Below are 27487 nucleotides of genomic sequence, written 5' to 3' on the forward strand. Positions count from 1 at the left end.
CCGGGGGGTGCACTGGGACCCCTTCCTCCTACTAGACTATATGATTAAGTTTGCCTTCTGGCATGAGCTAAGCTGGTATTGTATGGACGACTCTTGGAGTATAGAGGCTGATCACTGCGCCATCTGGGTTTGTCAACCCTTCTGAAAGGAAGTAGCTGCTGGCTCTCCCAGAAGTAGCTAGATGACGTGATCAGCTAATTTGCGTAATATGCAATTCTGAAAGAGACACAATGAATAGAAAAGGCTGACCAGGTAGTTTATAACTATTTAGTTCAGGGGCCAATCCATATTTTGGCACCACCTATTTTGGAATGATAACCCTGCCTATCTAGTATCTTAATGCTGGATCAAATACATTTTCTCAGCACCCTCACACAGAGTACCCCACTTACAGTACAACAGGCACTAGCACTAAATGTTAATACATCTTAACTTGATCCTGGATCAATGATCCATATGTTAAAAACGTACTTTATGGAATACCACTCCGAATGGATTTATTTACAAATAGCAATGTTTAATCAACCGGATTTACTACAGTAGCCAAAACACGCTAACAGAAGCCCTATGAGGAATGTAACAAACTGGACCAACTGGTCCAAGCAGCAGTGGGAAGAGTTGTTAAGATGAGTTATGATCATTAGATGAGTAATAATGTAGAGAACAAAACTGCAGTTCCTCATACATATTTTTTTTCATACCTAAAAAATGTAATGAGAAAAATGTAATGAGACCTTCCTAAATCAAACAAAGGAATGAAGCAGAGTCGATTAAGGTCACAACAGGTGATCATCAGATCAGAAAGGACAGAGAGGCTGGTGTTGACTTTCGTCTTTTATTATTGTCCTTATTCAGCTCTGCGTTGTTTTGATTTCAATAAAAGACGGCCCCCAATCTCTCACAAATACCACACAGTCCAGTGTCCCTTTTCCAGGTGTATTCCAAATGAATCTCTCCAACATGGGATTTGAGCGACAATCAAAAGCCGTTTATTACAGAAGGTTATAGCATACAAAAGACGATAGCATCTAGTCTAATGTCAGCTTGCCTGTCTGTATGGCTGTGTGCTCCAAAATCAAAGCATCGCAGCTTGAGCAAGGTTCTTATGTTTTGGGGGCGTTCCACCCCCCCTTCCCCCGATCAGACTGGTCTGGACTGGTCTGGTCTCTCTTGCAGCTTATGGCCTTGAGTCAAGATAACCTACGCCGCCTCGGCGCCCAGGTCTCTATCTTACCACAACAATTGGTGTCTGTCACAGAGTGTAAGAACCATAAGAATGTCATCTTTATCTCATATGGGATGTTTGTCTATGCGAAGGAAGACACTTTTCCTTCCAGAAAACTCCGGCCGACTGCCACACTCAGAGGTCAACAATCATAATTAGAGACAGCTAACAGGATCAGTTTAAACCAAGACATTTCTCTGAAAAACAGCCATTTTCATCAATACCCCCTAGATTATACGTGAACACGCAAAATCATAATGATCAAGAGAAATGTTGACTTCCCAAAACCTAAACCTGAACAGCCATTATGCAGAAAGAAAAAGAAGCAAACATGGAAACACGCCTAAGCTAAAACAGGTTAAAGGAGTAGTAAAGGGAAAAGGCATGTTTAGCCCTGTTTTAAGGTTACTTACTGTATGATCATATACAATGGTTCAGATCAAAACGTTGACAAAGCTAGCATTTTTGAGAAAGTTGATAATTGCTCTACCACCGTTTTGGTCATACAATGGATGTCGATGGGCATCTTGGATAAATCATTCAAAAACATCTCAATAAACTCTTGATTTCCCTAATTAAATTAAAATTTATGTGAGGCAGCAGGAGACCCGGGCAATTAATAATTCTGTTTTGCATTGAGTGGCTGGTAGACATACTGTATCATGGGTATTTTGATGTCTGATGAATCACATGCGTTCTCAATTTTTGCTCTTTTTTTATATGAAGGTGGCACCACAAAAAAATGAATTAAAAATGTTCAGGTCACATGAAGATTCTTCGCAGTCCGAGTTGATGTCACGACTGTACCGTCACTGCTGATGCGAGGAACAGCAGCTCAGTCTTGTCCAGGTTGAGCTTGAGGTGATGTGTCGCCATCCACTCCGAGATGTCAGCCAAGCACCCAGCTATGCGTGTCTCCACTTGTGTATCAGAAGGGGGAAATGACAGGACCAGCTGGGTGTGAATGACAGAACTGATGTAGTGTAGAGGGAGAAAAGAAGAGGTACAAGGACAGACCCTTACTGTACTTACTGTACTATACATTAGAAATATGATGTAAGTTCACATATACTATACATCAGTAATATGATGTAAATTAATGGGGATATACCAAATTCATACATAAGTATTATGATGTATTACTGATTACTACATCAGTATTATGATGTAATTAACATATACTATACAATACATCAGTAATATGCCGTAAATGAACACAGTACTACACATCATCTTGATGTAATTAACATACTATACATCAGTAATATGACATATTAACGTATATTACACATAAGTAATGTAACATATACTACACAAAATGGAGAACAGTCTTAAGCCGCCCGCAAACCGCAGTCGAAATGACAGCACAAGACGTTGCCCAGCACTGTGTCGATCAGCCCCACACACAGGAAACAACACATGACGCACTCTAGCCTCAAATCCCAAGCCATCAGCATAACGACAGCTGCCACCTTCCATAAAAATAGAGCCGAATTGAAATCAGTCCCAGGGCGACATTGTCATCTGCTGGTGGAACGACTCCAGGGTGCGGACTTCCATACAAAACAATGGGATTTATATCATTGGAATGTCGTGTCATGGCGCTTTCAGCTACGGTTTGCGAGGGGTTTTACCTGGCGTCGCTCCAGCTGCCACCTCTGAATACATGGTGTCATCCTTCTGGTCTGCTGGCTTCTCTGAGGAAGAACATATGCATCATAAACACATCATTTTGTGATTCTAAGATGCTACAGTACCATTCCACTGCAATAAAGTGAACCTTTGAATCCCCCAATATCAATCAGGCTTTCTGCAGGATGTAGATTGTTGGATGGTAAATTAGGTTGCTTTAGACTAAGATAGAGTGAGCTATTATAATACTGTATATTATAACGCTATTACTAAGTCATGTGTATTTCAAAGTATTAGATTGAATCGCCTGTCTGTCTCTAGGGTTTGCCCAGGTTGTTGAGCTCAATCTGGGAGTCGGTCACATCACTGGGTCCAGCGACTGTGTCTGAGACATGAAAAGAAAAAAACACAAGATCAAGAATACATGACTCAAATAATATTCAGTACAGATAGCTCCTAAAGAACATTGATAGTTATATGGCAGTAATTGCTCTTGAAGAGATGTAGCAGCAACTATAAGGAGGGAAAGTAATCTCATCGCCCCCTAGTGGTAGCGTTCCTAATACCGAGAGAATTAATGGGATTTCTCATAGACAAGTGTTTTGAAAAATCATATCTTGGTCGACACCGAAAAGTTAGTAGAATGCCTTAAACGGCAAATACTTGGAGACGGACTTTATTGATTCTGGTGATCATAGTTGATTTTCAATCACAATCCGAATTATGAAAATATTTTTCTTAAATTCCATTGACTTTGACTGGAGGAATGGAGCAATTTCGAAAATTTGAAAGAAGGCAAAATACTATTTGAAATTCTGCGCAGTTGTGCTTTTCTCATGTTTTAACCACGTGATTTGTTGACCCGGCCGCGTCCACCAAGTTCACACGTTCATGTGGATGTTTAATGCGCGTTCACCACTCTCCCCGCTGTATTGCATTTCCCTGCATTAGCATTGTTAAGTAATAAAAAATGATGCAAATAATAATTGCATGTAGACCTGGTCCAGGGCGATATCCTACGTATAACGGGTCGATTTAGCAAGAGGGCGCTGATTAAAACGTTTCAGGAAGTAAATCGCAGCCTGGCCCCTTGCACCAGAGGTACGTTACATGGTAAATGACCCAACCTGCTGGTCAGTGGGGAGAGAGAAATGTTGTGTTGAGATGTAGGGAATCTTTCCTACAGTAACTTAATTCAATTAGAAATACTTAATTTTTTTGTCACTGAGAAATCCTAATTGAATGGTCCCAACAAAAAAAATACATTTGGAAATTTAAGTGAATACTGTATATTGAGAACTGATTGAAACAGAATTAGTGTGTGTGTGTGTGTGTGTGTGTGTGTGTGTGTGTGTGTGTGTGTGTGTGTGTGTGTGTGTGTGTGTGTGTGTGTGTGTGTGGTGGGGGGGACTGGAAACTGGATTGTGTGTGGCTGTGTAGTCTGGGTGGAAATACTATTTGAAATAGCCTACTCAGTTTAAATTAAAGTATTTCAAATTGCATTTTGATACAGTTATGTTGCTTGCTTACACAGTATGGAGAGAGAATGTGATTGGCTGACAGACTGACCTTGATCATGCTGCAGAGGGTCCTGATTGGTGCTCTGGGGCTGGGGGGACCTGGGAAGAGAGAGGTCTTTTCACACTAATTCATTCCTTACGCATATTAATTTCTCTATTATAGTTTTACTGATCATACAGCGAGCTCAGCTCTGCTCAGCTCAGTAGTGTCAGAGGCACCGGTCAATCTACAGTCATAGTTGAGAGAGAGAGAGAGAGAGAGAGAGAGAGAGAGAGAGAGCAACTCACTTGGAGCTTCTGCCAGACAGCGTGATGATGACCAGTAGAGCCACAGTCACAACCAGCCCAACCACCAGTGGGGCGAGTCCACGACCTGCAGCAGCTGGAGAGACATACATCACACTGTCATTAGTGAGACATACAGAACACCACACTGTCATTAGAGAGACATACAGAACACCACACTGTCATTAGTGAGACATACAGAACACCACACTGTCATTAGAGAGACATACAGAACACCACACTGTTATTAGAGACATACAGAACACCACACTGTCATTAGAGAGACATACAGAACACCACACTGTCATTAGAGAGACATACAGAACACCACACTGTCATTAGAGACCAACAGAACAACAGTGTCATTAGAGAGACATAGAGAACAACACTGTCATTCGAGAGACAAACAGTCATTTTTGTGAAAGTACTTCTCAAAAGAGTCAACCGTGCACCGAGATGGGACTGAGGCTGCATTCATGAGTGTTTGTTAGCGTAATACCAGAACAGAAAATATTGACTCCTCCCACACTGTCAATAAAGAAAGGAAATGTCCGCACAATATACTGCTGCCCCATGCTTCATTCACCCATCAGACATAACACTTCACCCAGCAAGGGTTTCCATCAGATGACCTCTGTCCTCTCACCTCTCACTGTCAGCCAGCTCTCGGGAGACTCTCCGTGGTAGCGGAATTCACATGTGTAGAGGCCTTGGTCTGACTGGGACACTGCAGGGATGGTCATCTCTCCTGCGGTCTCGCTCCTGATCAGCTCACCATCTTTGTAGAAGTCCACCACAGGGTTTTGGGGGGGAGTTCTGTGTTTGCAGCGAAGAGTCACAGCCTCTCCCTCAGTGATAGCATGGACAGGGCTCTCCAGGATCACAGGGCCATCTGGAAAACAGGATCACATGACTATACACTGACCTATCAGTTGATTTATTAATTCAATTGATTCAGTCATTCTTAATTAAACCGAGTCAGAAATGAACAATGAGTAAATGAAGTAGCATGAACTCACAAGTCACTGTGATGTTGACAGCATTACTGAACTCTCCTGAGCCAGACTCACACCAGTATACTCCACTGTACCATGGCTGTAAAGTCCTGATGGTGCAGGTGGATCCTTTTATTGATGCCTTGTAATGTGAACATCCTGGCTCCACTTTGCCTGCGTACATCTTCAGTTTCAATTTAGTATAGTACCCCTTCAACTCACAGCTCAGAGAGAGAGACTCATGCCTCAGGTGTTGAGACCGGTTGGTGCTCACACTGAGAGAAACTGGAGAATCCAGAGCTGATGGATAGAGAGAGAGAGAGAGAGAGAGAGAGAGAATCAGAGTATGAGAATGTTAGTCAGCCCTACATTGTGTCACTGAGTCAGAGAGAGAGAGAGTTTGTTGTATGCTGTTGCTTTAGCAATGTGAATAAAGTGAATTGAAAGGAAGATGGACAGAGAGACAAATACAAGAACAGAAAAGGGAAGGCAGGCAGGCAGGCATCCAACAGGGGTAGAAAACCACAAACATACCTCCAGACCATTGGTTCTCAAGGCTACTTACTTTACTCACCTCCAGACCAGAGAAACTGTGGTTTGCTGTACCATGTGTGATGGACTTTCTCTACCCTCCCACCTCTACACACATATCTTCCTGTGAGAGCGGGACCAGCAGAGTTGAGAGTGTAGGAGTTCCCTGTCGTCCCGTTGCTGTCAGAGAGGAGCTCTAGAGAGAGGGATTTATCCCACAGAGAAGGTAGTCCAACTGTGTAGGGAACAGCTCTGTAGAAGTAGAACCTCCAACCTGTAGATGAGTCTTCAACCTCACAGAACAGAGTCACTGAGTCTCCAGGATTCACCCACGAGGAGGAGAATCTCAGGACAGGCCAGGGTAGATCTGGAAGAAATGACAGGTTCTAAACATTTATAACACATGACATCAATGAGAGACTGGCAAAATCTGTTGTGTTTTGTTAAGTATGACAGGCCTAGGTCCTGTGCAGTGGAATCTGTCTCATCATTAAACCATGACAAAATATTTCAGAGTTATTAAATATTATTGTGTTTTTGTTACAATTTACTCTCTTTTGAATGAATAAGCGATGAAGTGACTTACCTTCAACACTCAGTTGGAGAATAGCGCTCCACTCAGAATTAATTTGGTGTCTTCTGTGTTTACCTCTACACTTGTAGTCACCACCGTGAGACACACAAGCTTTGCTGATCCTGTATTCCTGAAGTCCCCTGCTTGGCTGTGTGGAGCTAGTTGTTGACCATTCATAGCCCCAGTCTGTGTCTACTGTCCCCTGTATGTCACACCTGAGGGTGACCCTCTCTCCTGAGAAGGTCTGGTCCCAGTTGGGCTGCTGGGTCACAACGGCATAGGGTCTCGCTGTTCAAACAAACACAGCATGAGGAAACACATTTACATCCTAACAATAATAATCATCATCATCATCATCATCATCATAATTAAGCATACGCATTATTGTATGCATACGAATTTTGGGGCTATTTATACCAACTGTATGTACCTCATCATAAACAGACATAAATATATACATTTTGTATTGTCATAAGCAGACATTTCTAATACAAATTTTAAAGATCACATTTTTAGCTTAGTCTATTTGTGAGTGGATTCTACAGCCTTCTTGGTGTGCAGGATTCTAGGGATTTGCTGTGCATGTGATGGAAGAATGCCACTGCACCGGTGATGGATAAATGCACAGTACAGGGTTGAAATTCAATAACATTTTCATTAAATCAGGTTGTTTTAACCAAGATCATGTTGCAAGATCTAGAATTGCATTTTATGTTTTTTTCCTGACTAGGCTACATTTAAGTTCCCTGCTATTGGGGTCTGTGGTGGTGTAGCGGTCTAATGCATTGTGTTCCAGTGCAACTGCCCACCGGGAACCGCTGGTCTCGCCAGATCCGAGTATGGCCGGATCCTAGAGGGAGGGGCTGGGGAGATGCCCCACCTGAGAACCTGACAGGGCTGGGGAGATGCCCCACCTGAGAACCTGACAGGGCTGGGGAGAGACCCCACCTGAGAACCTGATAGGGCTGGGGAGAGACCCCACCTGAGAACCTGACAGGGCTGGGGAGAGACCCACCTGAGAACCTGACAGGACTGGGGATATACCCCACCTGAGAACCTGACAGGACTGGGGAGAGACCCACCTGAGAACCTGACAGGACTGGGGATATACCCCACCTGAGAACCTGACAGGACTGGGGAGAGACCCACCTGAGAACAGGGCTGGGGAGATACCCCACCTGAGAACCTGACAGGACTGGGGAGAGACCCACCTGAGAACCTGACAGGGCTGGGGATATACCCCACCTGAGAACCTGACAGGGCTGGGGAGATACCCCACGTGAGAACCTGACTGGACTGGGGAGAGACCCCACCTGAGAACAGGGCTGAGGAGAACATCCACAGTGCCGATATGGTCCCAAGCGCAAATCAAACCCAGGATCTTCTTGCTGCAAAGCGACAGTGCTAAGTACTGCGCCACCGTGCCACAACGAGGTGATCTTTATAAAATACATCAACCTTTTCATCGCATATCACTAAAACACTATGCGCTTGTCTGTCTGCTACTGGCCACACTACAGGGTCATCAACACACACAGTCTCTTGTTCCCCTAATAACCACAAGCAACACTCTTTTAGAGTGTAGATCACGTGTCTGTTTAGACTCACCAGTAACATTGATGAGGACGGGGCTGCTGTACTGGGTGTAGTAGACTGGATCTCCTCTCCCTCCTCGGCACCAGAAGGGACCCCCCTCTGACTCACTGGCTGGGTTGAAAGTGTAGCTTGACTGAGCAGATGTTCTCTCAGGATCAGAGCCGCTCACATGTCTGTACCAGTAAAACCTCCACCCAGAGGAATCTCCCACAGCGCAGGTCAGAGTCACTTCCTCTCCTGTATAGATGTCTGTTTTGTCTGAACGGAGCGTGGCCAGTGGTTTAGCTGTTAGATCATAAAAAGAACATGGTGCTGTAATCATGTTGTGTAATCTTTCATCACGCATAGTCTTAAATAGAAATACAAAAACAGTCCAACCAGCAAACACACAGGAACTCACTAATACTCATGAGTATGAGTGCGTACATTCACTGTGGCAGAGAGAGACGGCTCTGTGTGTGTGTGTGTGTTTGTGCTTGTGTGTGTGTGTGTGTGTGCGTGTGTGTGTACGGGACACACCTTCATTGGCGCTGTGTGACTCCTCAGCGTAGACCTCCCCTGCCCCCACCTGTGTGTGCGCCGCCAGGAAGAACCTGTAGCGCGTGGAGCGATCGGGCAGACGAAGGGCGAACGCCGTCACGTTGGGCGGGAAGGTCTCTACCTGGAGACTGCCCATCCTCGACCCGTTCACTACCCGGCCCCCACACAGCACCATACACACACACACACACACACACACACACACACACACACACACACACACACACACACACGCACACACACACATGCGTCATCCAATCAGAGGAGTTCACCTGTCTGGTATTTGAGCATGTAGCACACACACACACACACACACACACACACACACCACACACACGTCATCCAATCAGAGGAGCTCACCTGTCTGGTATTTGAGCGTGTAGCCAATCAAAATGCCATTGGGATCCAGAGGTTTGTCCCACTCCAGGTCGATACTGTCTGGGCTCCTGTGGATTATCTTGAAGAAACTGGGTGTCGATGGCACTTTGGAGAGAGAGGGAGGGAGGGAGGGAGGGAGGGAGGGAGGGAGGGAGGGAGGGAGGGAGGGAGGGAGAGAGAGAGAGGGAGAGAGACAGACAGACAGACAGACAGACAGACAGACAGACAGACAGAAAGACAGGGAGAGAGAGAGTGAGACAGGGAGAGAGAGGGAGAGAGAGATGGAGAAAAAAGGGTACGAGAGTGAGCTACAATGTGAGGTAGGTTATACTGTTTAAAACTTGTGTAAAACTAGACTGCACTCGGGCCTGGTTCTGGGTTATCAGGTGTCTAGGTGTCCTGTTTCTGGGTTATCAGGTGTCTGGGTGTTCTGGTTCTGGGTGTCTAGGTGTCCTGGTTCTGGGTTATCAGGTGTCTGGGTGTTCTGGTTCTGGGTGTCTAGGTGTCCTGGTTCTGGGTGTCTAGGTGTCCTGGTTCTGGGTTACCAGGTGTCTGGGTGTTCTGGTTCTGGGTGTCTAGGTGTCATGGTTCTGGGTGTCTTGGTGTCCTGGTTCTGGGTTACCAGGTGTCTAGGTGTCCTGGTTCTGGGTTACCAGGTGTTTAGGTGTCCTGGTTCAGGGGTTGCGGTTGTGCCGTGGTCTCACCTCCCTCCCTGGTCTGGAAGTCCACCGTGTTGCTGGGCGGGCCCTGGTGCTGCCTGTTGACCACCACCATGAACATCCTGTAGTGGGAGTAGGGCACCAGGCCGGTCAGCAGGCCTGTGGGCTGGGCCTCCGTGCTGTTGAAGCCCCGGACTGTCTTCCGCTGGCTGACCTGCAGACCCTCCACCAGGCTGGCCTCACGCCAGCAGTACACCTGAGAGAGGGGAGAGGGGGGAGGAGAGGAGAGAGGGGGGAGAGAGAGGAATGAATGAGGAATGGGGTAGGGAGAGGAGAGGACAGGAAGAGAGGGAAGGGGTGACGGGGGTCAAAGATGGAAGGTGAGAGACGGAAGACAAGGGTGATCGAGGGATGAAGGAGGAGAAAGGAGGAGAGAAGCAGTGGGGAGGAGGAGGAGGAAAGGAAGGAGCAGGAGGAACAAGAGAAGCATGTCGTGTTTCAACCTCTGGAAGGTTCTGCAGACATGCACGGTAGACTGAAGGCGAGCAGCTGGATCCGGTTCTCACCCGGTACCCCCTGAACTCCCCGAGGACAGTCTTGGGATCCACGGGCGTCCAGTGGATGCTCACCCCGGTGGTGCTGACCTTAGACACGCGGAGGTCAGTAGGGGGCGCTGTGGGCTCTGGGCAGGACAGGGAGAGAGGACATGCATGGTGGGAATCATCTGTGTGTGTGTGTGTCTGTGTGTGTCTGCACGCGTTCGTTCGTTTGTGCATACGTGAGTGCGTGCATACTTACTGTCCTCCCCTGAATATCCAATGACGATGTCGGACTGAGGTCCAGTGCCAAAGCCGTTTCTGGCCTGTATTTTGATCTCGTAGGGCACGTAGGTCTCTGTATCATTGACCACGTGCTTTGCCTTCACCATGGCCGCGCTACGCCACTCCTCCTCCGTGTCCTTCCGCCTCCACCACACTCTGTAGTGCAGGTCAGGGCCGTTGCGCTCTCTGTCCAACAAGCACTACAGTATGTTGGGAAGTAAAAACATATACATACCTTGAGCTTGATAAGATAAAATAATGGTATTATACTTAAATAAGTAGAGCAGAATAGAGTATACTAGAGCAGAGTAGAATAGAGTAGAGCAGAGTAGAGCAGTGTAAAGCAGGGTAGAGCAGAATAGAGTAGAGCAGAATAGAGCAGAACAGAGTAGAGCAGAATAGAGTAGAGCAGAGTAGAGCAGTGTAAAGCAGGGTAGAGCAGAATAGAGTAGAGCAGAATAGAGCAGAACAGAGTAGAGCAGAATAGAGTAGAGCACAGTAGAGCAGAATAGAGTAGAGAAGAGTAGATAGTGAATCCCTGTCCTACCTTCCAAGTGATCTCCATGTTATTCTTCTTGGTGCCCCAGCCTCTCAACACTTCAGGTATGACATCAGGAGCTGCCACACACACACACAACACACACACACACACACACACACAAAGAGTGAGTAATTTTGATATTACAACAACTAGAGCCAACTTCACTGAGAGTCCCAGAGTTGTCCATGGCCAGGTTTCACGGCCTGACCAGACCCACACCTGGCCCCCCCTCCAGCCTGTCCCTCCCCCAACTCACGGGCTCCTCTGGTCCGGATGCGCGCCGAGGAGTGGCTGGGCTGGCTCGGACCCACAGAGTTGACGGCCATGACCCGGAACTGGTAGCTGATGTAGGGAGCCAGCGGCAGGACGGCAGAGTTAATGTTTCCTGGGTAACTGGACAGGTTCTGCCACTTTCCTGGTTCCCAATCGTCCTCAAACTGGACCTGGAACACTGGAGGGAGGGGAGAGAGAGTAGAGGGGACAGAGAGGGAGAGGGAGAGAGAGAGAGAGGGAGAGTAGAGGGGACAGAGAGGGAGAGGGAGGGGAGGGAGAGAGAGAGGGAGGGGAGGGAGAGAGAGAGAGACAGTAGAGGGTACAGAGAGAGGGAGAGAGAGAGAGAGAGAGAGAGAGAGGGAGAGAGAGAAGAGGGGACAGAGAGGAAGGGAGAGAGAGAGGGAGAGAGAGTAGAGGGGACAGAGAGGGAGGGAGAGAGAGAGAGGGAGAGAGAGGGAGAGGGGACAGAGAAAGGGAGAGAGAGGGAGAGAGAGAGAGAGAGAGAGAGAGAGAGAGTAGAGGGGACAGAGAGAGGGGAGAGGGTTGGAGCTGTCTTTTCTGAATGTGTACTGTATGTTGCGATGTGCCTGTGTTCAAATGTGTTGAGATTGTGTGTGTGTGTGTGTGTGTGTGTACCATTGTATCTACAGTGTAACTGGAAAAGGATACAATGTAACATACAAGCCAGAGTAGCCACTAACACTGTACCACAATATTATGTGTTAATGTGTTTAATATTAATGTGTTTATTCTGTTAATGTGTTTATTCCATTGTACTTCATTAACGTTGTGTGTATTACCAGTAATATCGTTAATAACGTTAACAGCCCAATATTTGAATGATGAGGCACGTGCGTGTGGCAGCTACAAATGAATATACTTGGGGAATCAGACCTGTGGATCTGTAATTATTTTTCTCTCCCCCCTGTTTAGGGGTGCTACATGTGCATGTGGTGTGGTGTATGCTGACATGTGACAGGGCTGTGGTGTGTGTGTGCTGACATGTGACAGGGCTGTGGTGTGTGTGTGCTGACATGTGACAGGGCTGTGGTGTGTGTGTGCTGACATGTGACAGGGCTGTGGTGTGTGTGTGCTGACATGTGACGGGGCTGTTGTGGTCGTTTCGAGGGGTCCAGCTGAGTCGAGCGCTGCGTTTCTGGTAGTCACCCACCCACAGGTTCCCAGGAGGGTCCGGACGGTCTGGACAAAGTTAGGGACATGCTGTCAGAGTCACACACACACACACACACACATTTGCACAGGCAGAAATACATACTGCACATTCATATTTTGCACATACGCTGAGGGAGAGAGACAGAGAGGGAGAGAGAGAGAGAGAGAGAGAGAGAGAGAGAGAGTTGGGATTTGATTTTGGGGACACTCTCTTTAAAGCAGGGGTGTCAAACTCTGGCCCGCGGGCCAAATTTGGCCCACAGTGTAATTATATTTGGCCCGCGAGGCAATACCAAATGACTACTAGAGCTGGCCCGCCAGTATTATACAGCGCATTCACCGCTAATACTACAAATCCCATAATGCTCTGCTGTTGTTTTGGCGCGTCAATCAAGACAGGACCCAGAAACGCCCTGTCTTCTGTGACAGTAGTAATAGCAATCTCATACTACAACTGTAACCGTGTTACCCCTTCTTAAAAATGGCAAAAAGAAAGGAAGAAAACAGAAGCTTTACGTTATGTAACGTCTGACTGTGATAGAGACACCTGTGTTGAACTAGCCGGCCACTGTATTTGCTCTGTTCCTGTTCATTCAATCCTGTGCCTTCTTGCCGGCCTGTCTGCTTGCCTGTCTGCCTGGCTGTCTGTCTGCATGCCGGCTGTCTGTCTGTCTGCCTGGCTGTAGGACAGTCAGGGTTTTACAAGCTTCTCTACTGAGCAGATGGAGCACCAACACTTGTGTCTGAGGGCGTATTCACATATGTTAGTGCACACCATTGATGCGCACCAAAAGCGAAAGTGATAAGTGCATATTCAATGTTAAAGCAAAACTTGTTTGGGTCCATATTAAAATTTTCATTTGTTCAATGTTGGCCCGCGACTTTGTTCAAGTTTTAAATTTTGGCCCACTGTGTATTTGAGTTTGACACCCTTGCTTTAAAGGTACAGAAACCCTTTTATGACTACTGTAGCATTTGTATTCCTACTTTAAGATAAAGTGATACAGAATATGTAAATATACTGTTAACCCTTACACTACTGTTAACCCACCCAAACACTACTGGTAACCCGTTTGTTTTCTTATCTCTATTGATGGTCTGGACTACTTTTCATGCTTTTTACTAATTTAGATACCATTCATACAGTTTTAAATCTATTTTTGATGTACTTGAGTTAATAGTAGCCTACTACAATATTACAGCTATGCAAACCTGCTTTCAGCAAGCACGGGTAGCATTCTAGTTATCATTATTATTAGAGATGGAAAAACTTTCTATCGTGTCTAACATGTTAATATCACCAACATGACTGAAGAGGACTGTGATAAGAAATGATTGCTAGTATGTGAGGCAGCAATATTTTCACACCCGTTCACAATCTTGACGTTGGACTCATAGTAATCATCATAGTGTGTGTATGTGTGTGTAGTTGTGTGTCTGCATGTGTAGACCGTAGGTGTGTGTGAGTGTGTACCTAACACGGTGAGTCGAGCTGAAGATGAGTCCTGGTCGAGCTCAGTCGTAACAGTGCAGGTGTACACCCCTCTGTCCTCCCTGTGGACGTCCTGGATGGACAGAGAGTCTTCATCCTGCGTTATCCTGCACACCAAAGAGAGAGAGAGAGAGAGAGAGAGAGGGAGAGAGGTGATAAAATAAGATCAAAATATAATCGTATAATCTTAGTTAATTTATCAAAAACAGACTATTTTAGTTGAGTGTAGGAAACTTAATCATGAATCTATTAGACTGAAGTGTTTTTACCTGCAGTTTTGCTGTGAGTGTGTGTCTCAGCTATCCTACTCTCTCAACTCATAGCGAGTAAGTGGTGACAGTAAGTGGGGATTAAGTGGGAACTTTGGAATTGCCAGTCGGCGGTGCCCAAAGCTGAGTTAATCTCAGGTTATGCATCCTCGCTCTCCCTCAACTTTCTTGCTCTCACCGAGACATGGATCACACCAGAGAACACTGCCACACCCGCAGCCCTGTCAGATGTGTACTCTTTCTCCCACACTCCCAGAGCTGTGAGGCGAGGTGGTGGTACAGGCCTGCTTATTTCCCCAAAATGGAAATACTCTTTCTTTTCTGTTTCACAGTTTTCCCCGCCCTCTTTTGAATCCCATGCTGTCTCTGTCACGTATCCAATAAAGCTCACCATTGCTGTTGTGTATCGCCCACCAGGCCCCCTTGGTGAGTTCCTGGAGGAGCTTGATACACTAGTTTCGCAATTCCCTGATGATGGGTCCGCACTCATCCTTCTTGGCAACTTCAACATCCAGAGTGAGGAATTGGAACCTCTTCTGTCTTTCCTCTCCTCCTTCGACCTTCACCTCTCCTCTTCTCTCTTTCCTCTCCTCCTTCGACCTTCACCTCTCCTCTTCTCCTACAGTACTCACAAAGCCGGCAACCAGCTGGATCTCATCTTCACTAGACACCGTTCCACCACTAACCTCTGTCACTCCCCTCCATCTCTCCGACCACTATTTAATGTCCTTCTCCCTCTCCCTCCCCTCTTCTCCCGTAACTCCTCCTCCTACCCACATGGTTACCACCCGTAGCCACCTCCGCTCGCTCTCCCCTACTGACCTTTCCTCTGCCGTTACCTCGCTTCCCCTGAACCCTTCTCTCTCCTACCCTGTGTGTGTGTGTGTGTGATCGTGCGTGTGTGTGTGTGTGTCTCCTCCCTACTTCTGGCCCAGTATGATGGTCTTTCCTGCCTTGAGCCAGGTGATGTTGGCGTGGAGGCTGGCGTCGGTCGTCACCCTGCAGTCCAGATGAGCCGTGGAGCCCCTGGTGACAGACTGGTCCTCTGGGGCTTTCACTATACGGGTGGGCTCTGAGGTAGACCACCGATGGAGGGAAACACTCACACACACACACACACACACACACACACACACACACACACAGACAGACACACAGACACACACAAACATCAAGCACACACACAGACACACATGCACAGGGACAACGTACACACACAATCACAGACACACACACACAAACAAACATCAAGCGCGTGCACACACACACACACACACACACACACACACACACACACACACACACACACACAGGCCAATGGGTGACATGGAGTACCTGTGGTTACCTCTTGTAATGTCAGTGTACAATAAAAGGTGGGTCTTCCTGGACCAGTGTGCCGATGACACATCACATCTTAGCTAAGGTGACAGTAAAGACACCATAGATAGATAGATAGATAGATAGATAGATAGATAGATAGATAGATAGATAGATAGATAGATAGATAGATAGATAGATAGATAGATAGATAGATAGATAGATAGATAGATAGATAGATAGATAGATAGATAGATAGATAGATAGATAGATAGATAGATAGATAGATAGTTCCTCGTGAAAAGGCAACATTCGGTAATTGAACTGTATTTGTCTCCATGTCTGAGGCTATTTTGCACTGGGGAGGAAGTCATACTGTGAGGTCAGAGTGTGATGTCATATACTGTGTTGTGTGCTGTAACGTGAAGAAACGGATCACGGAACGCCAGAATGCTTCCCAACAGTGTCATAGAACTACAATGTCACGTGAGCGTAGTACTTAGCGCTGAGGAATCGTGATCACAGCCAGGCGCACCTTTTCAAGCCGTTCTTGCAGCCTGTTGCAGCTCCGATGGTGGATTCTATATTAACTTCACTTCATGAGGATTATGCCCTGTCACAGTCCTGCAGCCAGCCTAACAGCACTGCAAACCACCTGCTCGGCCTGCGCATCCAAACTGCTACACATGGCTGAGTAGCCAATTGTGTGGACAATTGATGGCAAACTACTACTGCGGTGCCACTACAACTGCTGCTACTACAGAAGCTAAGTTATAGTTTAGAGAAGCTAGGTTTAGCTAAATTAGGTAGGCTAATTTTAAGGTGGGTTAGGTTAAGCTAAGCTAAGTTCAGGAATTGAGGTAATGTTACCGTTAGCTAATGCATTTGGGAAGGAGGCAACAATAGCTAAATCATTTAGATTGTCTCACCATGAAAAGTGCTTTATAAATATAATTTATTAGTAGTAGTGATGCGTGAAGTTTGGCCTGTGATGTATTGTGATGTCATACTGTTTGATTCCTGTGACCATGTGTGACCGTTGTAACCCGTAAGGTAGACCTACAGTATAATGACGTCATAGAGCAGAGGTCTGACCTTTGACCTCCAGTCGGACCTGGTTCTCGGCCTTTCCCAGGATGCTGCTGGCGACACAGGTATAGGAACCCTGGTCCTCTGGCAGCGCACGCCTGATCTCCAAAGTCCCGTTCACGTACACACTGTAGTTTCCTCTGTCCAACCCGCTACCCTGCCGTTCCCTACAGACACACACACACACACACATGCAGGCAAGCAAGCACAGACAGTCAAGACATGCCCCTAATGAGACATGTGTAGGCACAAACACGCGCACGCACGCACGCACGCACGCACACACACACACACACACACACGACCATCCTCACCAGTGTAGTTCAGGGAGAGGGGAACCAAAGAAAAGACAGTCCAGGAAAGTGTGACTGTTCTTGAGGACCTTGATCAGCTGGTTCTTAGGAGTCAGCATTGTGGGAGGCATGTCTACAAACACAGAGACACACCAACCTCATCATCATCATCATCATCATCATCATCATCATTATCATCCTCTTCACCCTCAACATCACAATCAACACCACACTCTAGGACAGTACCAGGTTCACATACAAACAGAGGAGATGCTAGTTTTAAGAACGCTTGTCTCATCGCGCGTGTTTCCAGAATGTTTGACAGGTTGAATCTTGAAAAAACAGCAGTTTTAGAACTTTAAACAATCCGAATGAAACAAAACAAAACAATCAAATTTAAGTTCTGAAACAGCATAAAATCATCTCGGCTATTGTGTGTGTGAACACGGCTTTACTCTAGTGAGTCCCACCCTCGCATCTTTCCATTGGCTTAGGGAAACCACACAGCGTCTGGACCAAAGCTTGCAGCGTGACCTCGACTGCGCGTTGATGGACGAACACATCGCTGTCATCATCCTCTATCAACCCCACCACCACCTGTCTTACACATTACAATCAGCACGGTGTTGGCCAGCAGGTAGCCATGGGGATTGGAGGCATTGCACTGGTAGACGGCGCTGCAGCCCTCGGGCGACGGACGGAAGACGATGGTGTCCCCCATCACCTGCCTGCCGGGTCTGGGGGAGGAGGCTGGAGAGATGGAGGGAGGGGAGGGGGAGAGGAGGGGGGAGGAGAGAAGGACAATAAGGTTGTTTGTTTTGCTGAGCTTGTTTTATAGAATTGTAGTCATGTTATACTGGTACAGTATGTAGTCATGTTAGAGTGCTGTGAGTGAGGTACTGGTATGTAGTCATGTTAGAGTGCTGTGAGTGAGGCACAGTATGTAGTCATGTTAGAGTGCTGTGAGTGAGGTACTGGTATGTAGTCATGTTAGTGCTGTGAGTGAGGTACTGGTATGTAGTCATGTTAGAGTGCTGTGAGTGAGGTACTGGTATGTAGTCATGTTAGAGTGCTGTGAGTGAGGTACTGGTATGTAGTCATGTTGGAGTGCTGTGAGTGAGGTACTGGTATGTATTCATGTTAGATGTTCTGAGTGAGGTTCTGGTACTTTCTATGGGTTCCCCGTTGATCAGCCATTGGATGTGTGGTTCAGGGTTCCCATTGGCCCGACATACCAGGCGCCCTTCCTCGTCAGGGGATAGCACCAGGTTGGACGGCTTTTCCAGCCAATAGGGGGCAGCTGTCGGACACAGGACACTGATTGGTCAGCTCAATCCTTGATAAAAACAACTGTGATTAAAATTTTTGAAAGCATAAACGTCTTAACCCCCCCTCCCGAACACGACAAAAACTACAACGCCCACCATGACCCCAGCCACATCCCAACGAAAGTCTCTCCTGACCTTTAACCTGGACGTAGATGGAGTGGCGTACGCTGCCTATCTTGTTGCTGGCCTCGCACACATACTCGCCGGCGTCCGCCTCGGACACGCTGGCGATGTGCAGCGTCTTGTTGTAGTTCTTCAGTGTCACCTGAGCAGACAGCTCGCCTCCACTCTTCAACCACTTGATTCTGGGGGTGGGACTAGGACGGGGGTTGGGAAGAGGAAGGGAATCAGTGTGTGTAAGGGGCTATTTATTAACAGTGAAGTTGTAAATGGTAAATGGACTGCACTTCTATAGCGCTTTTATCCAAAGCGCTTTACAATGAAGGCCTCTCATTTACCCATTCACACACACATACACACATGGGAGCTGCCATGCAAGGTGCTAGCCTGCTCATTGGGAGCAATTTGGGGTTCAGTGTCTTGCCCAAGGACACTTCAACATGAGGAGCCGGGATTCGAACCACCAACCCTACGATCATTGGACAACCCGCTCTACCTCCTGAGCTACAACCGCCAAAAAGTTGTAGTTAATCTAACCTCATGAAGGACTAACACTCCAATGCACGGTTACACCTGCAGGAATGTTTGGACATGAAGATTTCGAGTACAAAGGTGTGTGAGTTTGTGTATGTGTACATCAATGTGTGTGTGTACATCACTCACTATCCAGCACCAATACACTCTATGAGTAGCTTCCCTCCGCGTAGCACCATCTTGGAGCTGTCCAATCCGCTTGGAGACAGGAAGATAGGCAAGGTCTCTGCTATCACACACACACACACACACACACACAGCTTCATGTAACAGTACCATTGTTACTGTACATTCATACAATTTTAATAACAGTTGTATAAAAGCAATAAACCACTTGAGGCCGTGGGTTAGTGATTTTAGAACAGCTAGGGTGGGGGGGGGTAGGCACTCCACTTTGCATTGTGCCGAACAAGATCATGATATTCTCATATCACCATTGAGAGATGATTTATTCTTAAATGTAAGTAATTCTAATTAACCGTGTCTAAAAGGGAAAGTTTGATCGAAAATGCGATTCAGGGTCTGGAAAGCTCTCATCCAGAGCGATATATCTGATTGGAATTCCAACCAGGCCAATCAGCATCCTTTGAATGTCCTTTGAATCAAACTATGCAACGTGATTGGTTAGGGGGTGAACTAATCACTGAGGACTCCCTCTTCGGCAACACCCATCTCAGAAATCGGCAGCAAAGGGAGCTTGTTCAAACTGAATCATGAAGTAAAATGATAAACTTAGAACATTGGCATTCATCTCTCTCCTGAACTAGAAATCCTAGTAATATCCACGACAATGGAAACCAGGCTTTCCTCCCCTGAGGAGGACGAGAGGTTACCGCCCCTCTGTCTGGCCTTGGCTGACATACTTATTCGCATATTTAACCGAGTGAGTCCTACGTAGGTAGCAAGTTGGTTTAACTCACACCCCCAGTATGAACACCGTCAAGCCACGCTGATGAAGATATAGCTTAACATTGGCGTAGCTGGTTAAAATGCAGGTCTAATCACAGGTTCTGATCCCGCCTGACAATCAAGGATCACTGGCTGGTTAGCAGGCTAGGTTACAACACTACATGTAGCTGTGTTAGAGTGCAGACAGGGGTGACAGGAAGTTGACCTGACACTACAGGAGGTGGGTGTGACTCACCATGGAAGCGGTCTGCATCTTTAAGAGAGGAAGTGTCGTTACGCAGCTCCGCTGAAAACACAGGTACACATGACAGTCAGCCTGCAGAACACACACACACACACAGGTGTGCACACACAGACGTATACACAAACACACTTGCATGCACAGACATGTTATTTTGTATTTATTGGTTTATTTGTTAGCGACAATGCAGCGCACATTGTTACATACATGTTGTTGTAATAGATGTGTTGCATGAAATGTTTTTAGCCTATTGGCTAATTTGCAACCCCAGTCCCTAGTTAGGCTTTTCTAGAAAATTACAATTTAAAACAATTACATACATTACACAAAACATGCAGCAGCTAAAAACTACATCATACAATTATATCACATTACCACTTCACAGATCCATGACCACAACATAAACAGCATACAATTTTTTGTGCGTGTATGTGTAAACGTGTGTATACAAATGTGTGCGTGTGTGTGTACGTGTATGCATGTTCCTGTACATAGGGTCATTGATCAGTGGTTACATGTTTGTAACCAAGTACATAACATGCACTCCAATCTAAAGGCAACACAGACACACACACACACACACACACACACACACACACACACACATGCACACACACACTACTACATCCTGGTCTTTTACGGTTGGTGGGGTGCTGTGAGAAAGTGTGGAGCTTCTCCCGGGTTCCTGAGACAGAGAGCGTGACTGGAGGAGATCATATGCAACACAGCACACAGAGGGACTAAACAGGTGTCGATAAAACGCCATGTCTTAATACCGCCTCTAGATGGCAACACCTCATGGCTCATATTCAATTTCCTGGAGGCCCATACTTACTGTTGATACTCATATCAACCATGATTATATCTGTTTGAAATGGGCATTTAAGGTCATGCTTGAAGACTCTTCCAATCAGTGATTAAAGAAATCAAACAACATGCTCAGTATTCACTCTATATGTCTACATGCATGCCTGCTCTGCTGCACACCTTGTGTGTGTGTGTGTGTGTGTGTGTGTGTGTGTGTGTGTGTGTGTGTGTGTGTGTGGTTGTGTGTGTGTGTGCATTTGTGTGTGTGTGCATGTGTGTGTGCGTGGTTGTGTGTGTATGTTTGTGTGTGTGTGTGTGGTTGTGTGTGTGTGTGTGTGTGTGTTTGTGTGTGTGTGTGTGTGCGTGGTTGTGTGTGTGTCTACTCACGGGTCTGCACTATGAGTGTGAAGGGGCTCTTCAGCTGGAGGGTGCGTGTGAAGACGAAGCGTGCGATGCAGCTGTAGTCCTGGTGGGCATCGCTGGCCAGCACGTTAGAGAAGAACAGGTCTCCGTTCAGCCCCATGGACACACGCTCACTCTGGGATATAGGCATCATGGCTGCATGGGAGGGGGGGGGGGGGGGGGGGGGTGGAGAAGGAGAGGGAGAGAGAGACAGGGAGAGAGAGAGAGAGACAGGGAGAGAGAGAGAGAGGGAGGGAGAGACGGGGAGAGAGAGAGAGAGAGAGAGAGAGAGGGAGGGAGGGAGAGACGGGGAGAGAGAGAGGATGGATAACGACGGAAAGTGGAAAGTATACCAAGTTTCATACATTTTCATCCAATGGGGTGGAAATGGCAAGCATTGTATGCTAAAATGCTCATTATAGCGCCACCTATGGCAGAATCTGCAAATGCTTTGACGTGGTGCAACATAGTAGGGCCATATTTGTGTACAGTGAGTTTCATGTCCGTAGATTAATTGCAAAGTTGTTCCTCATGAGGAATGATGCACGTCTACCAAGTTTAATAGATTTCCGTCAATCAGGGCGGACATGGCAGCATCGTATGCTAAATTGCTTATTATAGCGCCACCTATGGGTGAATCATGGTGAGCCTTTGTGGCGTCGTTACGCATGGTCTGTAGTTGCGACATGCTGAGTTACAGCATTTTTGGTTGAGGACTTCAAGAGTTATTCAAGGGCGTTAAGGAAAATAATAAGAATACCAACAATTACAATAAGGTTTCCTTCGGTGCTTGACCCCTAATAATCAGAAATAGCAAATGTGACTTGCAAAGAGTGAATGTTTCTGTGTGTATGTATGTATGTGTGTGTGTGTGTGTGTGTGTGTGTGTGTGTGTGTGTGTGTGTGTGTGTGTGTGTGTGTGTGTGTGTGAAAGAGAGAGACTGACCACTGCTCATCCAGAAAGTGTATGGAGGTGGCAGGCCAGGAGGGGGGTTACAGGCCAGCACCAGGGGTGAGCCCTCCGTCACCACCACCGGCTCCAGAACCTCTTTGGGCCACACCGGAGTCTCTGGAGTGGGGTAGAGACACATCATCAGTCACATCATACTAGTGTGGATCTACTGTGTATAACAATGACAACTTTTGCACATCTGTATAATAGTATATGTCTTAGCGTAGATTGTATATCTTATTTGTAGATAGTATACAGTATCTATCCATACGGTATACCTTAGCTTTTTCATATCTCTATTCTATATAATTTATATTATAAATACATTACACTGCACTGCACTTTGCTGCTTCTGTTGCAGTTCTGGTTAGATGCAAAAGTGTATTTTGTTGTCCCAGTACTTGTACTCTGTGCAATAACAATAAAGTTGAATCTGCAGTAAACTCTACATACTGTATAGGCTACTGTACAGTATATACCTCCGTGTACTGGCGTACTGTATATATACACTCATAATTCATATTAAAACTGTGTGAATTCAGTCTGTATAACACAAGTGGATCGTCATCATTGTGTGTGTTTACGTCTGATACAGTATGTGTGTGTGTGTGTGTGTGTGTGTGTGTGTGTGTGTGTGTTGTGTCCTTACTGGCCATCCTGACCAGTATCTTGTCGGACAGCGCTGTCCCCAGGTCGTTAGAGGCGAAGCACTGGTACTCCCCCTCGTCCTCCAGACGGCCGCCGCTGATCTCCAGTGTTCCCGAGCCCTGGGCCACGCTCACCCGGGGGTCCCCTGCCACGTCGTAGAGCCTCCCGTTCCTTCGCCACGAGAACCTGGAAATAAACAGGAAGAGGAAATGTAATCGAGGTCAGAGACAGGGAGGAAGATGAAATTGACTGTTCCTTCTTTTTCTGATTTGATGCTGACAGGACCGGCAGCAGCTGTGTGGAGGAGCAAATGCTTTCACCTATCCAGTCATGTCAGAGATTATCGCTGTGGCATTCCAGGAAGTAAACAAAAAGCTATAAATCTGGTGGGCTACGTAGTTGCAGAAGTCTGCTGCTAAGCGACACTTGTTGACACATTTGTTCAACAAATATCAGCAGTGTTTTTCAGTACATATGAATGAATTAATTCATAAATAAATGAATAAATATGTACAGATGAATGAATGGAATGAGTATGAATGAATGAATGGAATGAGAATGAATGAATGAATATGAAAAGAGATTTGTGTTCCAGGGCAGGATCAGATGGTGCATCTGGGTCTGTTTGTTCCTGTTTGTTTGTGGTTATTGCTTGATTATTATTGCTTTTTTTGTTGTTGTTGTCTGTTTGTTGTCCTCACTGATTCCTTGATGCTGCTGTCTCCGACTGTTGCAGTGTTATTCTAGTAAACCAGCAGTGGATGATCGCAGTGTTCTTCTAGGAAACCAGCAGTGGATGATCGCAGTGTTCTTATAGTAAACCAGCAGTGGATGATCGCAGTGTTCTTCTAGGAAACCAGCAGTGGATGATCGCAGTGTTCTTATAGTAAACCAGCAGTGGATGATCGCAGTGTTCTTAAAGAATGAGAGTGAGTGAAGGAAGGGGGAGGGGGGCATTTATAAGAAAAGTGATAGATGACGAATGGATGATAGTGAGCAGTGTGTGTGTGGGGGGGTGCATATGTGTGTGTGTGTGTGTGTGTGTGTGTGTGTGTGTGTGTGTGTGTGTGTGTGTGTGTGTGGGCGAGTGCATCCAACTCACGTTGGCATGGGGTTGCCCTTGGCCTCGCACTCAATTCTGATGTCATCTCTGGGGTGAACAATGAGGTCCTTCAATGACTGTTTGACAATGGTGGGTGGCTGCTTCACTGTTCGGGGATAGAGAGGGGATGAGAGGTGACAGAGAAGAGAGGAGAGGGGAGGGGAGAGAGAGCGAGGAGAGAAGAGAGGAGAGGGAAGGAGAGAGAGTGGAGAGGAGAGGGAAGGAGAGAGAGTGGAGAGGAGAGGGAAGGAAAGAGAGCGAGGAGAGAAGAGAACAGAGAGGAGAGAGAAGAGGGAAGGAGAGAGAGTGGAGAAGAGAGGGAAGGATAGAGAGTGGAGAGGAGAGGGGAGGAGAGAGAAAGAGGGAGGGGAACAATGAAGCACGAGCAATTTATATTCTTGAACAGTATTTCAGTCCCAGGTTCCTATAGGCCGGCACTCAACAATCAACTCATCCTCAAATCATCATCAGGGTCAGGGTAGTATTTCTTCTTTTTAGCCAGATGGGCAGTGACTCCACTATCCTGACGTTGTTAGGCAGTTCGTTCCAGAAAAGAGACGTGACCAGTTTCGATTAGCCGCAGAGGCCTCGATGGGTTGACCAATCACCTGGAGGTCGGGATCCACTGCGCGCTCTGCCCAACCTTCCACCCCTGGAGGTCAGGATCCCCTGCGCGCTCTGCCCAACCTTCCACCCCTGGAGGTCAGGATCCCCTGCGCGCTCTGCCCAACCTTCCACCCCTGGAGGTCAGGATCCCCTGCGCGCTCTGCCCAACCTTCCACCCCTGGAGGTCAGGATCCCCTGCGCGCTCTGTCCAACCTTCCACCCCTGGGGGCTCTCTGAGAGCACGCCGACAGCGGCGCATCGGAACCAATCAACAATCAGCGCACCTGTCGGTGATGAGCTCCGGGTTCTACAAGAACAGAATCCAGCCAACTACAGTAGTCGTCTCAGCACCTCTCAGCACATCGGCCGTCGAGAACCGCTGATCCAAACGACTTCACAGGCAACTGTAGGCTACATCCTAGAGTCCTGAGGCTATACACCTGACGAATGTAAACTTCACACATTACTGGGTTCTGGAGATAATTGTGCCCCAGAAGGACGGCATTATAGTGATATCGTTGTGAAAAGAATGGTACTGTACCTTGTGCTTTTAGAATGGGAAGCAGAACACAATTACATTTCTCTCAATATTATAGTACACCATAGATACAAACATAGATAGTATTAGATACAAACATAGATAGTATTAGAATCAACTTAAAATAACCCGAAAAGTATGTTTTCTCAGCTTCATGACACAGACAAGTCTTTGGGTTGTGAGCAATACACCTGCCACATTTGAACTTCATACAGTGGGTAGTTGGGGAAATATTCAGGATACAGCATCGCACAGTAGGCCACTGACAGCTGATGAGGTCCCTTGCTCAGAAAGGATGTTTGAGGCACTGGTGAAAAGCCAGCGAGCAACTATACAGAAGGACATTGCACGTAAGAGAGTGGAGAGAGAAGGTTTCAGTATGCAAAAAAGAGTGTCCTTTTTTGCATTTCGTTTTATATGACCTTTTATGTGTTGCACTTTGTCTTGATGCTTTTAGTGTCTCATTTTAAGCACTTTGAATTGCCTTGTTGCTGAAATGTGCTATACAAATAAACTTGCCTTGCCTTGCCTTACAGGCATTTCTGAGATCAGCTTTGTGACAGCTACTTGGTACCTTACCGGCAATTGGGATCTCGATGGCTGACACCACCTGCCATAGGACCAGAAGTAGTGACATCACAGACATGGCGGAACACAAGCCCTGCGCCGACATCTTTCCCCTCCGATTGGCTGGCCACTCCCGTCACTGCTCCAGTACCTCCTCTGCTCAGCTGTGGGCCACGTCTCAGACCTGAGAGAGAGAGAGAGAGAGAGAGAGAGAGAGAGAGAGAGAGAAGGAGCAGAGAGGGAGGGACAGAGAGATGGATAGAGAGAGGGAGGGAGAGAGAGGGGGGAGAAAGAGAGGGGGAAAGTACCTTTTATCTTTTTCACCCTTGCCCTTTGTACTTCTACTATTTGCACATAGTTGAACACTGTACAGTTGACATGTTTAGATTATTGTTGAACACTGTACATTAGTAATAGAGTTAACATATTTAGATTATGAACACGGTACATTAGTAATAGAGTTAACATATTTAGATTATGAACACACTGTACATTAGTAATAGCGTTAACATATTTAGATTATGAACACACTGTACATTAGTAATAGAGTTAACATATGAGACAGAAGGATGTTGGAATGTTGAAATGGAGAGTATGTGCACATCTATGTGTGTATGTGCACGTGCTGACGTGTTTATGTGTGTGTGTGTGTGTGTGTGTGTGTGTGTGTGTGTGTGTGTGTGTGTGTGTGTGATGTTCACAAGTCTTTTTTTGCAAGTCCAAGTCAGGTCTCAAGTCTTTGACCTAGAGTCAAGTCTCAAGTCTTTGAGGGGCTCAAGTCTCAAGTCCAATTCAAGTCTCCAAGTTTTGTTGTCACAAGTCCAAGTCAAGACTCAAGTCTCTTATGGTTGTAATAAGCGTTCTATCTTCCGATGCTCTTTACAGTATCAGCATTGATAAGAATAGAATCGAATACAACACAAAATGTTTTATCTGCCATAAAAAAAACATGTTTACCTCAGCATCAGATAAGGTTAACTTGATTAGATTGGCGTTCCTAGTCTATATCAAGGAATCTAAAACGAAGGAAAGGACATCACTTGTGTAGCGCATGCAAGCCCATTGGTACCAAGAGTGAACTTTCAGGTCAGCTGTCATTGAAATGTATGGGATAGCCAGCTCCTCATTTACGACTTGTCATTTTAACATACTGTATCAAAACCCTAGAATCATTGGTAATTCGTTGTATTGTTAACTAGCTAACGTTTGATACTACTGTATATTAGTTTACCTGAAAACATTTAGCTATTGCGTTATACTGTACAGTATATCAAGGTGATGTTCGTTGGGGTTGCCAGCTATAGTTAGATCATCAAATCATGTTCAGCCCATTATAGCTCACACCAACAGCAATCTACCATCCATCACTTCGCAAGTTATCTGAGTCTGGAGTTTCTTGAGGAGGCCTACGAGTCTGAAGTCGAGTTTCAAGTGAGAGCGACTTAATTGTGACTTGAGTCCAACTCGCACACTCGAGTACCCATCTCTGGTGTGTAGCCTACTGTATGTGTGTGTGTACATACTGTATAT

The 27487-nt window shown here is 46.4% G+C and overlaps 2 protein-coding genes across 2 annotated transcripts; both read right to left on the minus strand.

The window, feature by feature from the left end:
• Positions 1-1132: 1132 nt before the first annotated feature.
• Positions 1133-5841, minus strand: LOC311322801 (low affinity immunoglobulin gamma Fc region receptor III-B-like; the record flags this gene model as incomplete). Its single annotated transcript, XM_084454919.1, has 6 exons — positions 1133-2198; positions 2860-3242; positions 4427-4476; positions 4666-4759; positions 5309-5554; positions 5682-5841. 5 exons carry the CDS (start codon positions 5839-5841, stop codon positions 3175-3177), a joined length of 618 nt encoding a protein of 205 aa, XP_084311045.1. The 3' UTR covers positions 1133-2198; positions 2860-3174.
• A 455-nt stretch (positions 5842-6296) lies between these two features.
• LOC311322802 (neurofascin-like) lies at positions 6297-26063 on the minus strand (the record flags this gene model as incomplete). Its single annotated transcript, XM_084454920.1, has 24 exons — positions 6297-6312; positions 6978-7050; positions 8878-9048; positions 9259-9381; positions 9981-10191; positions 10502-10617; positions 10734-10956; positions 11304-11374; positions 11554-11748; positions 12669-12770; positions 14218-14342; positions 15429-15576; positions 16917-17077; positions 17225-17336; positions 17810-17953; positions 18372-18503; positions 18667-18848; positions 19315-19414; positions 20330-20380; positions 21530-21700; positions 22491-22613; positions 23146-23330; positions 24247-24352; positions 25970-26063. The coding sequence occupies 24 exons, from the start codon at positions 26061-26063 to the stop codon at positions 6297-6299; spliced, it is 3135 nt and encodes a 1044-aa protein (XP_084311046.1).
• Positions 26064-27487: the final 1424 nt, after the last annotated feature.

The sequence above is a fragment of the Borostomias antarcticus genome (assembly GCF_949987555.1).
Source record: "Borostomias antarcticus genome assembly, chromosome: 21".
NCBI classification, from domain to species: domain Eukaryota; kingdom Metazoa; phylum Chordata; class Actinopteri; order Stomiiformes; family Stomiidae; genus Borostomias; species Borostomias antarcticus.